General features: G+C 49.6%; 1 protein-coding gene across 1 annotated transcript; it reads right to left on the bottom strand.

The window, feature by feature from the left end:
* Positions 1-10,920: 10,920 nt before the first annotated feature.
* Tmem238l (transmembrane protein 238 like) lies at positions 10,921-11,594 on the bottom strand. The gene has a single exon (XM_051167997.1). The coding sequence runs from the start codon at positions 11,168-11,170 to the stop codon at positions 10,931-10,933; it is 240 nt and encodes a 79-aa protein (XP_051023954.1). The 5' UTR covers positions 11,171-11,594; the 3' UTR covers positions 10,921-10,930.
* Positions 11,595-11,935: the final 341 nt, after the last annotated feature.

Below are 11,935 nucleotides of genomic sequence, written 5' to 3'. Positions count from 1 at the left end.
CAAATAACATTTCTGAACCCGCCTCAACCAGAGGAGTGTCAACTTGTGCTCCAGCCATGGTGGTAAGCATCCCTCATTCTCTATCACTTGGTTTCACTGGGAGCTGAGTTGAATCTGGGGAGCTTTGACAGCACTGGTTGGGAGTGAAATATCTTTCCATACAGTATGTTCATGCTCCCTGGGCCTTCTGGGTCCTGTCTCTGATAAGCCACAGGCATGTGTTTTTGTGGAGACTTGATGATCATCAGCAGGCTTCTTTAAATGGCCTTAAAAATATATATCTTACAGTCATAGAACCATCATGAGCCTGATGTGATGATGGAGACTTACAGCTCTATACTTTGACTTCTACAAAAGGGAAGGGTTACTGTCTCAAGTGACTGCCCATTTAGAGGGCTACAGAAGTCTCAAAAGGCCAATGCTGAGTCCCATTTGATTCTTGTGATTATGGTGTCATTGTCATTTATCTGCTTTTTGGTAGAGAGCACCTACAAAGTCTTGGTGTTCTCCGATGGGAGGAGATAATAAATCCAGGTGCATCAAAAAGCCCAGCTGCCTCCCCAAAAAACTTGTCTTGTGAGGAGTGATGCAATGAGCCAAGATGGAGGCAGATGAGACCTTAGTTGGCTTAGTCTCTACCCACCCCACCTGTGCTTTCTCCGCTTTCTTCAAGCCCTGCCTGCCTGTGTGATGAGCACCTGTGCACTCAGCTCCCTGGCATCTGGGGTGACACAGGACAGCGTGGAGTCCTGCTCATTCATTCCTTGGTACTAAGCACAGCCAGGTTGGTGCCCGAGGCCTGAAGGTGCGTGACTCACTTGCCACCTGAGTATGCCTCACTTCTCCTGGCCTGTGCTGCTTGCTTGCTCGTTTCTGCCTGAGGCGCTGTGTGGCTGAGGAGAAGCCAGCCGGCCATTCCCAGAGGGAAAAGGGTACTTGATTGGCAGCAGGTGTAGAGACCTGGGCTCCAAGACTGGATCTGCTGCTTTCAGCGGCTTGAACTTGGGAGAACCACCTCACATTCAGGGTTCCCTCTGTCTAAGATGAGTAGGTCTTTGGAGATCTTTGCTCTTCGGTGTGTTGCAAGCACTAGTGGCAAGAGGAACAGCTGAAATCTTATTAGGAAGAGGCTTGGACCCTCTCCAGATTCACTGACCCTGAAACTGCATTCAATAAGATCCTCAGACATAGGCAGGGTGTGGTGGTGCACACCTTTAATCCCAGGACTCAAGAGGCAGAGGCACGCGGATCGCTGTGAGTTCAAGGCCAGCCTGGTCTACAAAGGGAGTCCAGGACAGCCAAAGCTACACAGAGAAACCCTGTCCCAAAAAACAAAAACAGAAACAAAAACAAAAACAAAACAAAACAAAACAAAAACAAAAAAGATTCCCCAGACAATTGAGGAAGTGTACTTCGATAGTCACATAAGCCTTTAGCCCTGAGCTACTGTATCCTAAGAGGTCTCAGAACTTTGTCTCTGTTCCAGCTCTGGACTGAGCTTTGCTCTAGAGCAACTCTCCCCAATTTCCACTTGCATGCTGTCCCTTCCCTGCAGTGGTTCTCAAAGGTAGCTCCATTCCAGGAGCTCGTTGTTTCTGAGCTGACCTTTTCTTCTGTGCTGTTAACCTAAGGGCTCAGGGATACGCCCCTAGAATCTGTCATCCCAGATTGGTAGACCCTTTGCTCTCCACGGTCAAATGCTCCACTCTGTAAGAGCATGTCCGCTAACTAGTACACGGCTCAGGAGACAAGCCTTCTACGCAGATCCAGCTCATAGGCCCCTGTACTGTCCCCACCTTGCACATCACCAGACAAAGAGCAAGAAAAGGAAAGATGCCACTGGCATCCAGTGTTCCCGGCAGTGAGGGCTTCGTGTGAGGTGGGAATCAGCCTCCGCTCAGCCAGCCTCAGAGCTTTGAGTGTGAACATCTGCTCCGGGCTGAGTGTGAGCCTAGTTTTTGCCTGTGAGTGCAGGTGATGATGGTTGCTGAGTGAGCGCCAGAGGCTGCTTTCGGTACCCAGCCAAAGAAACAGGGACTGGTTCCGTTTCTAGAATAAGACAGCAGTGCCGGCAGAAACAACAACAACAACAAACAAAATACCTAGCTGTGTTGGTCTCATGAAGAGAAGTTACAAGGACTTCAGGACAGCGTCTTCCTAAGGATTCTGATTACTCGCCACATCCCTTACTGTAACAACGGTAGGACCTCAAGTAGAAAGAGGTGGCCCCTCCTGGGTAAAAGGGCAGCTCCCACACACAAATATCCGATTGTGGTGACCAATAGGGTTACACATGAAGGAGGTCAAGGATAGGACGGCAATCTTTCTTTTAACTGGAATGTTCTTACATGATAACTTTTCAGGCTCCTGAGTCCATCGTAATATTGAGGATGCAGCTGCTAGCACAGCCCAGAAAGGCCAGAAGAATCCAGTAGGTGCTCTGTGTGTTCCCTTGGGCGGTGGGCGGCATACTCAAAGTAGGTAAATAAATGGGAAAATAAACAGGGTTGGTAAATGGGAAGAGTGCTCTAAAGCTGAGGGTGTGGGGATGATTAGGCCTTCATGCAGACTCAGAGTCCCATCGGGTCACATGACAACATATCCATTTCTTTATTTAGGCAGCTACCTCATACCGTAAAGGATATGAGACATCTTAAAGGAAACATGGACGTTTAGGGCGTGATATAAATACAAAGTGCAAAATCAGACTGTGGGAAATATAAATTAGTGGGCTAGGTCAGTTTGGATGACAAGGCGGAACATCTCTCTGTGATCAGCCCTGGGACGGCAGTCTTCAGTAGATATTGGAGTCAGGCTGTATCCAACTACATGTAATTTAGGCTAGAAATACAGCCTTGTCCTTGAAGCCATGGACAACACCCAGACAGCACAGCAGAGGCCCAGAGTGCTTGTCAAAAGTCCCTTGAGGTTTCACTTAACCTGGAGCTCAGTATGAGCAACCCCCATGGCCTGGCTTTGCACCCAGCCGGACCTGTGTGAACAGTGCCAGCATGTTCCCCAGTAAGGAGAGTGCCCATGTGTGCACCGCTGGCTGTGCATCCGTATCGCGCTCTCCATGCTGGAATCTGCTTCTCTGTATCTCCTGGGTGGTGTGATGAAGAGGAGCCAGGGCCTCAGAGTGTAGTGAGTGAATGTCAAAGGGACATGGCAGCAGCACTGTATGACACACGGGCATCTCTACTCAGTTTCAATGGGCAGTTCTTTGAAAGGACTGTGACCAGAGGTTTCCTTGGCATCTAAGCCTGTAGTAGGGTGGTTCCTATGAAAGCCCCACTGGTGGAACTTCACGGCTTCTCAGTCCCCCACAAACATCTGGAGTGGTGGCAGCAGTATCAGCGGTTCAGTGGAGGGGTGCTCGGGCACTAGATAGAGGCCTGGTATTCACAGTCACCTGTGGCTCTCCTTGTGGGTGATGTGACAGCTTCTTCATTGCCACATCTGGGTCCCTCTTGGATACTATCCAAGGATGCACTGTAAAGACAGCCCATCTTGATTTGATTCTACTGTTTCAGGCAGACCTGTGCTGAAGAAAAGTAGACAAATATGGATCAGACAAGACTCAATGGTCAGGCTTGGGTCTGAATCCCCAGTGCTGTCCCTCAGTACCCATCAATTTTCCATGGACTGCTTGAAACAAATCCGAGACTCAGATTTCTTTCATCTATAAAATGGAGACTTGGGTCCTTTATTCTGACTTGGGGGCCTGGAAAATAAGGCATCGGTTAGTCTGCTTACATACAAGGTGCTTATCCAATATTAGCTCCTTAAAAACAAAGCTAATATTAGCCTCGTCCTGGGCTTTTGAGTCTACTCCCTCCCCCCATTCCCAGAAGTCCATCTCGGTTTATCACACTCAACCCCCTTTCCCCTCCTCCACTCTCCATCTCATTCTATTTCCTGTACCCACCCCCTAGAAAGGAATCCTATGCTATCAGGCCACTGTCCTGCCTCCTTAATTTCATCACCAGACACTTTGACGCCCGCTCTGCACCCAGGCCTCATGCACCTCAACAGCCACTCCACACGCAGCGCCCATCTGATCTTTTCCAACTGTTTCCTGATAAAGGCTCATTGCTGAGACTCATCACCTTTCCTGAGGCTTCGACATTCTCAGTGCCTCTGAAACAGACCATGGCCAGTCCCCACGCTGGCCATCATGTCTTCTTTTTTCTTTTGTTTTGTTGGGGTTTTTTTGTTGTTGTTTGTTTGTTTTTTGTTTTTTTGTTTTTTGGTGTTTTGAGACAGAGTTTCTCTGTGTAGCCTTGGCTGTCCTAGACTCACTTTGTAGACCAGGCTGGCCTCAAACTCCCAGTAATCTGCCTGCCTCTGCCTCCTGAATGCTGGGATTAAAGGCGTGCGCCACCACTGCCCAGCTCATCATGTCTTTTGTCTGTGTCCTCTTTGCCACCGTCATCCTAGCACTCCCTTATTATTATTGGAACTTTCCCTTGGGCTGCCCCAGCTGTACCCCTCATCCATCCTCTAAGCACAGGCATGGCCCACAGCTCTGACCTTGTCTCCCATCGGAAGCATCAGTGGCTTGGGCAGGGGCGTGGCATACTTTTTCATAAAGGGCCAGGCAGTGAATAGTTCAGACTTGTCAGGCTATCTGGTCTTTGGTTGAACTATTTAACCCCTTTATGACTACATGAAGCAGCTATGGATAATAACAAAAGTCAAGGAATGAACCAAGAGCCAAGGAAGCATTGCTTACAAAGTTAAGATTTGGTCCGAGGCCAGATCTGCCAATGCCCAGTCATGTAGAAAGAGTAAGAATGGACGCACAGGACGTCACAGTTTAGCTCCATCACTTACTGGCTTTATCACATTGTTCAAGTGGATTAATCACTAAGGTCCTTGTCCTCGAGAGTCTTACAGTCCCTCCCCAATGTCCCCTTTCTCTCCCAATCTCTGTAGTCTCCCCCTTTCCCTCAGCCTCTTTTTCCTCCCCAATCTCATCCATAGCCATGGCTTCAGCTCTGCCTTCAGCCAGCTCCATATCTGATCTCTTTTCTGAGTTAAGCACTGTGCGCACTCAACCCCAGTAAGGTAGTGTTGCCCATGAGGCTCCGTTTGCACTTACAACTCTCCATTTAAAAAAACACATCCTTTTAGTCAGGCATGGCATCTCCTGACCTCTCTTGTTCTGGGAATGGTGGCACTTCCTGAGCCCTTGCCACAGCCTTCCCCTGAAGGAAAGCAGGGCAGACCCCTTTGTTAGGGTATCTCCACGCTGCCCCTCATTGTACAGTCATCATTTCTCTCCAAGCTTTTGTTACCCGGAGCTTGCACTCTCTGGGTGTTCTCCCCATCTCTGAGCCTTTACCTTCCAACTCATTTAATCCACATGGCTAAGCCACACTGCCTGAAGCATGGTGGAATATGACCGTTCTCCAGTCTGTAGTGTCAACATCTCCATCCATATCAAGTACCAGGAGCCCCACTAAGTGTTAAGAGCTTGGATGGGCTGCACTGAAGACCCCTGTGTCCAATCTATCTGTTTAGCCTTCCCCAGCTGTCTGAGTCTTTAGTCTCTGCAGCTTTTCTATTTCCAGGCAAGCCTTGCCTATGCCATCTCTGGCTGTCAGGGTTTTATCTGTTTCTTAGGAGGCCAGGCTAAGACATCTGAATCCTCCCTACCCCCTCCACCCCCACCTCAGCCCCCCTCCCCCCCAGGGCCAGTTACATAGCCCTCACTTCCATCCAGGGGCTCTGTGTTCACTCCAGCTTTCAGGGCCCATGCAAGACTGAGCTTATCTCCTGGAACACATTTTCCTGTGTACTTTTGTGAAGCTGTGGGCCCTTGCAGTATCTCTCTCTTTACACTAGAAATCCCGGGAGAGACACGAGAGCTGCTTGGCTGTCCACACAACCCTAGCACTGTGTCTGTTCTGGGCATGGGCTTGATGAACAGTCGTGGGTGCCCTTTCACCCTGCTAACCTTGGAGCAGACACTGCAGCAGCGTGGCCAGAGAAGAGGCCACCTGCTTGAAAAAAACCAATGCAGAGGAACAAGTTTCACTTTCCTGGGGTTGGGGTCATGAACTTTGTATGGCTTTTGGTCTTGATAGCAGAGTTGTGGGCGTGCTTGTTTCTGCTGGTGATAGTTTCCTGATGGGTGTGTACCAGTGTGAGCGAAGGCAAGGGGTGGCATGTGATTAGATTAAGGTCATGCTAGTGTACACATTGAACACCTGTGCACAATGGGGAAGGAATGTATCTATGTATGCGTAGTGTGTTCATGTGTCACTGTGATGAAGGAGGCACTCTGTGTGCATGTGTGCTGGGTGTATTACTGAGTTGTAAGATGCGTGTTGGGAGAGAATATAGAGGCCAGGGAGTGTGTAAGTGTGTGTGTGTGTGTGTATATGGCACATGTGTGTAAGTGGCATGAGCATGTGCATGAGTGTGTGTGTGAGTGTACTGCACATGTGTGTAAGTGGCGTGAGCACATGCACATGTGTGTGTGTGTACTGCATGTGTGTAAGTCACATGAGCATGCGCAGGTGTGTGTGTGTGTGTGTGTGTGTGTGTGTGTGTGTGTGTGTGTGTGTATTTGGAGTGGGAGTTGTTCTAAATCCTACTTGCAACTGGACAAGAGTCTTTACCTGAACTTGCGTGGGGACTTATCTTTACGGGACATGCCCAAGAAGAAAAATAAATAAATAAAATAAATACATTTTTAAAAAAATGGAGCAAACAGTCCTGGAAACAGTGGCCAAGAGATAAAAATCAAAGCAAGGAGGTCTCACTTTGTACACAGTTGGGCTATAAAAATGAGCCAGTCATCTTGGAACTTTCTGGGCAGCCTTTGAGGTGTAGCACCAGCTTCCCTCTTGCCTCTGGGGAACTGGCACACTGCTGAACAAGAGCTGGCAGAGCAGCCGGGGCCACAGCTCTGTCCTAAGGTGGACCAGGAATGCGACCTCCTTAACTCTGGGGCAGGGTGGAGCGGGTCCTATCTGCCTCATTTTACAGTCTCTCTGAAGGATGTGGGAGGTGGTGCAGCATCGGGCTCAGGACCCAGGACTGTCTGCTCCTTTCTCCTTGACCCCACTCTGATTGCCGAGAACTGGCCAAACCAGTTTCAATCTGCCATAAATCATAAATACAGTTTGCGATTATACTGGGGCCAAAGGTTGCAGAATGCAAGGGAACTGACATCCATCATCTCAGAGAGCCAATGCTGGGCACCAGAGGAAATGGTTCAGAGAAAACAATAATACGCAAGTGTAGTAACGAAGTAAAACTGCTGAAAAGCCAGTGTCCCGGATGCGTAGACTGTACGTAGCACAGGCATCTGGATTCCTGCCTTCTCACTCTGCCATGTACTCCTGCCCCCTCTAGGGATCTCTAACTTGGACCACTCTGTCAAGGGAAGACAAGTGACTTGTCCAGGGTCATAGAAGAGCATCTCGCCCACATGAGTGAGCAGCCTCTGGAGCAGCGATGCTAAGCTGTTACTGTGGCCCACTCCATTGCAGGAGGGAGGGAGATGTTGATGGTGGCCTGGTGGCTTGGAAGGCCTCCCACACACAGAGTTTGAAGACCGGAAAAGTGAAAGTGCTGTTGGAATGACTGTGTTGCATGGCGAAGACCCTGGGTAGCCCCCAAATCTGAAAATCCAGCGGAGCCTGAGTAAAAGCCTGGTGTTTGGGAGCAACATCCACTCCCCCTGCCACTCAAAGAAAAGAAAACACCCTACTAATACCATATATTACTTAAGAATTGACCACGCTGGAGACATTGCTTAATGTTCGAGCACTTGCCTCTATGCACTAGGTCCTGGTTCCTGCCTCCACATCACAAATGCAGAAGTGATCATAATCTTTCAGGAGTGTGTGCCTGGAAGCAAAGTTCACCCACTGTCCTGGGCCAACTATGAGCATAAAGATAGAGCTTGACTGAGTGCTCTGAGCCTTGCTTAACCACTATCAGCTGCATCCTTCGAGGTCGAGGTCATCACTAATACTACTTGCTCTATACAGGTATGGAGGCAGGTATGGAGATAGGCAATAACTTTCCCTGGGTCACACAGATAGGAAAAACCAAAACAGGATTCAAGTCAGATGGTCTAAAACTTTGCCCACTAACTTGTAGGGGGTTTGTTTGTTTGGTTGCTTTTGAGTTTGGGTTTTTTTTTTTTTTGAGACTGAGTTTCCCTGTTTTAGCCATGGCTGTCCTAAAACTCTCTCTCTCTGTAGACCAGGCTGGCTTCACACCTGCCTTTCTGCTTCCTGAGTGCACCACCACTGTCCAGCTTTATTGAATTAAATTTTTCAAAAATAAATTTTAAACTACATTATTCATTTGTGTGTGTGTGTGTATGTGTGTGTGTGTGTGTGTGTGTGTGTGTGTGTGTGTGTTAGCATGTGCGAAAGCAAGTCTCAGTGCAGATGTAGAGGTCAGAGGACAAATTACAAGGATCAGTGCTCCCCTCCTATCGTGTGGGTCTCTGAGGTTGAACTCAGGTCATCAGGCTTGGCAGCACGGGACTCTTTCTACTGAGCCATCTCCCTGGCCTGGGACTATTGAGCTGCTGTTGGACACAGGCAGGATATGCAGGACAAGGAGCCTAGTGCTGGGTATGGTCAAAGCTCTGATAAAAATTTGTATCACCCTTTGTGCTGTGGCTACAGTGACCTTTTAGAGACAGATTCAGTTAAATCAAGACAAATACCGGCTTAAAAAAAAAAAAAAATCCAACAGAGCCAGGTGGCGGTGGTGCATGCCTTTAGTCTCAGCACTCCAGAGACAGAGGCAGGCAGGCGGATCTTTGTGAGTTCAAGGCCAGCCTGGTCTACAGAGCAAATTTCAGGACAGCCAGAGCTACAAAGGGAAACCCTGTCTTGAAAAACAAACAAACAAACAATCCAACAGTACTTTATTTTCATTAAAGGAATGACTAACATGCTTTCGGAGGCCCTGGGAGTCTGTGCCAGACTGGGCCTTTGAGTGCTGCAGGCCCCCATCACCTCAGCTCTCGCTCTTCCTTCTTCTGTCCTCTTGCTCCTTTTAGACGTGTGCCCTCCCCGTTCCCTCTCCTGACAGACTTTCTAATCAAAGCCCTCTTTCTTGGGTGCTCAGCCTGCTGTTACCTCTGGGAAGCCTGTGATGTCACCTTCCAGGCTGGTTTCTCTGCTGATGCTCCCTCCCTTCCCTCCTCGTCCTCACCTCACTTGGTTATTACATGTTGTTAGTTTGACTGTGTGGCTGGTGTCTGGGTCTCTCGACTGACAGTGAACGCCTCTCCCCACCCCTCCCCCCACCTGATCTTTACAGTATCTCTGGTACCTTAACCCAGCACCTGTCTTACTCTCGTGGTGCAGGAGGCAAACTGGAGCCTTCCTTGCTTCCAAGCTACATGACATAAAATGTGAGCCGATTCTTAGCACCGCAACTTTGAGGGACAATCACGAATTCCAAGTTTGGATTCCAGGAGGGCTTAGTCACTCACCCGGGCCACATGTTTAACAACAACACTTAGCATTCAAGAGAACCCAGTCATTTGCAAAGAGCCCTCGCTGCCACGTTCTGGCCTATTGGTGAGAGCAGAGAATAGTACCCTCATTTCTAAGGCTGAAAATGCAGATGCTCGCCATGTGATGCACTCCATCGAAGGTCACCTAACTAAGGGGCGTGGAAGCCTGGTGTGGGTCCCGTGGGGGGGCTCCCACGTCTCATTTACCTCCTCATCTACCTTGTAATCTATCTGCCTCTCTATTCCCACGGCTCTGAGGGCCAGGTGTAGTCTCCAATAAAAGGTAGAATCGCTATTTCCTCCCTCCACCTCAGCTCAGCAAGAACCTTTGCCCCCTCGCCTCCTAATCAAGAGGGAGTGCCAAGCTGCACCTGGCTTCAGGTCCCAAGCCACCTAGAAAGGAGGGCATGAAGACCAAACTGGACAGTGCTCTCCTTTCAGGCCCCCGGGAAGAGCTGCCGTCTAACTCTGGGTTCTAGGGGGCCAGCCCAGTGCTGTCCTTTCAGCCTTCACCTCTGTGTCAAAACCTTATAGGTGTTAGCTCTTACGTTGTTCCCTGCAGTCAACAGAGCCACTTGCCTGCCTGTGACATACGACGACTTGGCCAGTGAAAACTCAAAGCCAGTCTCTAGACTTCAGGACCTCTGAGGCTGGTCTAGGCGCATGTGTTGGATGTGAGGAGCAGGGCAGGGGCGCTGCTGAGGGGAGCTGGCTCTGTCTCACCTGTCAGATTCAGGGAGGAAGTGAGAGAGAGAGAGAGAGAGAGAGAGAGAGAGAGAGAGAGAGAGAGAGAGAGAGAGAGAGAGCGCGAGAAAGGCCATTCTAGATGGTTCTGCTCTGCTTGCTCCCACAGAGGCCAGTTCACATACCTTCGGGCATGCAAGGCCATTAGCAGCTACTAGGGAACTTTCCATACTTTCCATACAATGCTAGAGCCACCTCCTTACAGTGGAGCATCTAGATGGGCTCTTTCCTCCTGTGTTCTATACTGAAGGGATAATTCTCTTCCTCCCTCCCTCCTTTCTTCCCTCCCTCCATCGTGTGTATGTGTGTGTGTGTGTGTGTGTGTGAGAGAGAGAGAGAGAGAGAGAGAGAGAGAGAGAGAGAGAGAGAGAGAGAGAGAGAGAGAGAGAGAGAGATGTGGAATCATTGTGGCCTACTAGAAGGAGGAACAGTAGAAAAAAAAAAATTGGTCCCTAAAGACCTAGACTCCAGGAACCCTCAGCTGGAGAGCAGTCATACACCCACTGGTCCATGCAGTCCTGGCCTGTCCCTGCCTGCCTGAACCTCCTTCACTGCCTTGCAAGACAGGTCTTGAGTATACTCACCTGGCCCCAGTGGGGGCATTCTGTGTGCGCGCTTTGTGTCCAGGAGGCCTCAGGTTCACAGCTGCGTAGACCATCTTCATCCCGCTTGTCCGTGGCCACCCTACAAGTCCAATTTCTCAAGAGGTACCTCGATATTTAAGCAGTACCAGGCCAGCCAGAACAGCAGGCTCAAAGCCAGGATCAGAGCCCCAGTGTAGACGAAGAAGTCCCAGTAATTTAGCGTGGCAAAGATCCCCAGCAGCAAAAGGATCAGGCCCACCGCGTCGATCAAAAGAGCCACAATGAGTAAAAAGACAAAGCGCCCGAGATGACATCTTGTGCAAGGTCTTCCCAGAAGCATTGCCCAGGAGCAGCGGGAGGAGCCCAGCTGCACTCCTGGGGGTGGTTTGCATGGGAGGTGGCAGGCCTGTGTTGTCTCTCTCTCTGGGTGTGAGCAAGTGCATGAGCTGCTGCGTCTTGGAACAAGAAGGAAGTACACGTGGGTCCACCTTTATGAGCCTGGCAGCCAGTGGGGCAGGATATTTCTTAACTGTTTCACGGTTCAGGAATGATCCCAACCCAAACAGTATGACATCACCGTTCACTGGACTGGGCATTGCTGGGATCAGCAAGGCTATGTGGCTGAGAAGCGTGCCTCAGGAGGAATTGCAGTCAGGGATCCTGTGATGCGGGAAGAGATGACTTCCTTATTCTCTGATGTGAGAGCTAGATGGCCTGGAGGCCCCGTATGCCTGAGAGTGGCCGTCCACACCTACTGTGGTAGCTCAGGGCTTACCTCCCTCGGTGCCTTCTGCCCTCCTTGCTTTTCCTGGTAGGAAAAGGAGGGTTTAAAAAAATTTTTACATTTGTTCTTTGTTCATTTGTGTTTGTAACACATTTTAAATTCTCCTTTTTTCTCCCTGACTCCTGTCACCCCTCCTCATACGGACAAGAGTTTGCTGACACCTCTAGATTTTGAAACGATACTGTGAAGAGTTGCTTGTTCAATATCAGCCAATAGTGTGTTTGCCTCACAGATTCTCTACTCAAATTCTGAAGGATGTGAGTTCCCTAAGGTGACGGGCAGGAAAGGTAAGAGCTCATGGGGGAGGGGAGGCGACAAGGA

This window comes from Acomys russatus, chromosome 25 (genome assembly GCF_903995435.1).
Source record: "Acomys russatus chromosome 25, mAcoRus1.1, whole genome shotgun sequence".
Lineage (NCBI taxonomy): Eukaryota > Metazoa > Chordata > Mammalia > Rodentia > Muridae > Acomys > Acomys russatus.
This window is presented reverse-complemented; position numbering and strand designations above follow the sequence as displayed.

What these genes read in the sequence shown, in the direction of transcription:
- Tmem238l (XM_051167997.1), bottom strand. Translation starts at nt 11,170, where the DNA reads ATGCTTCTGGGAAGACCTTGCACAAGATGTCATCTCGGGCGCTTTGTC.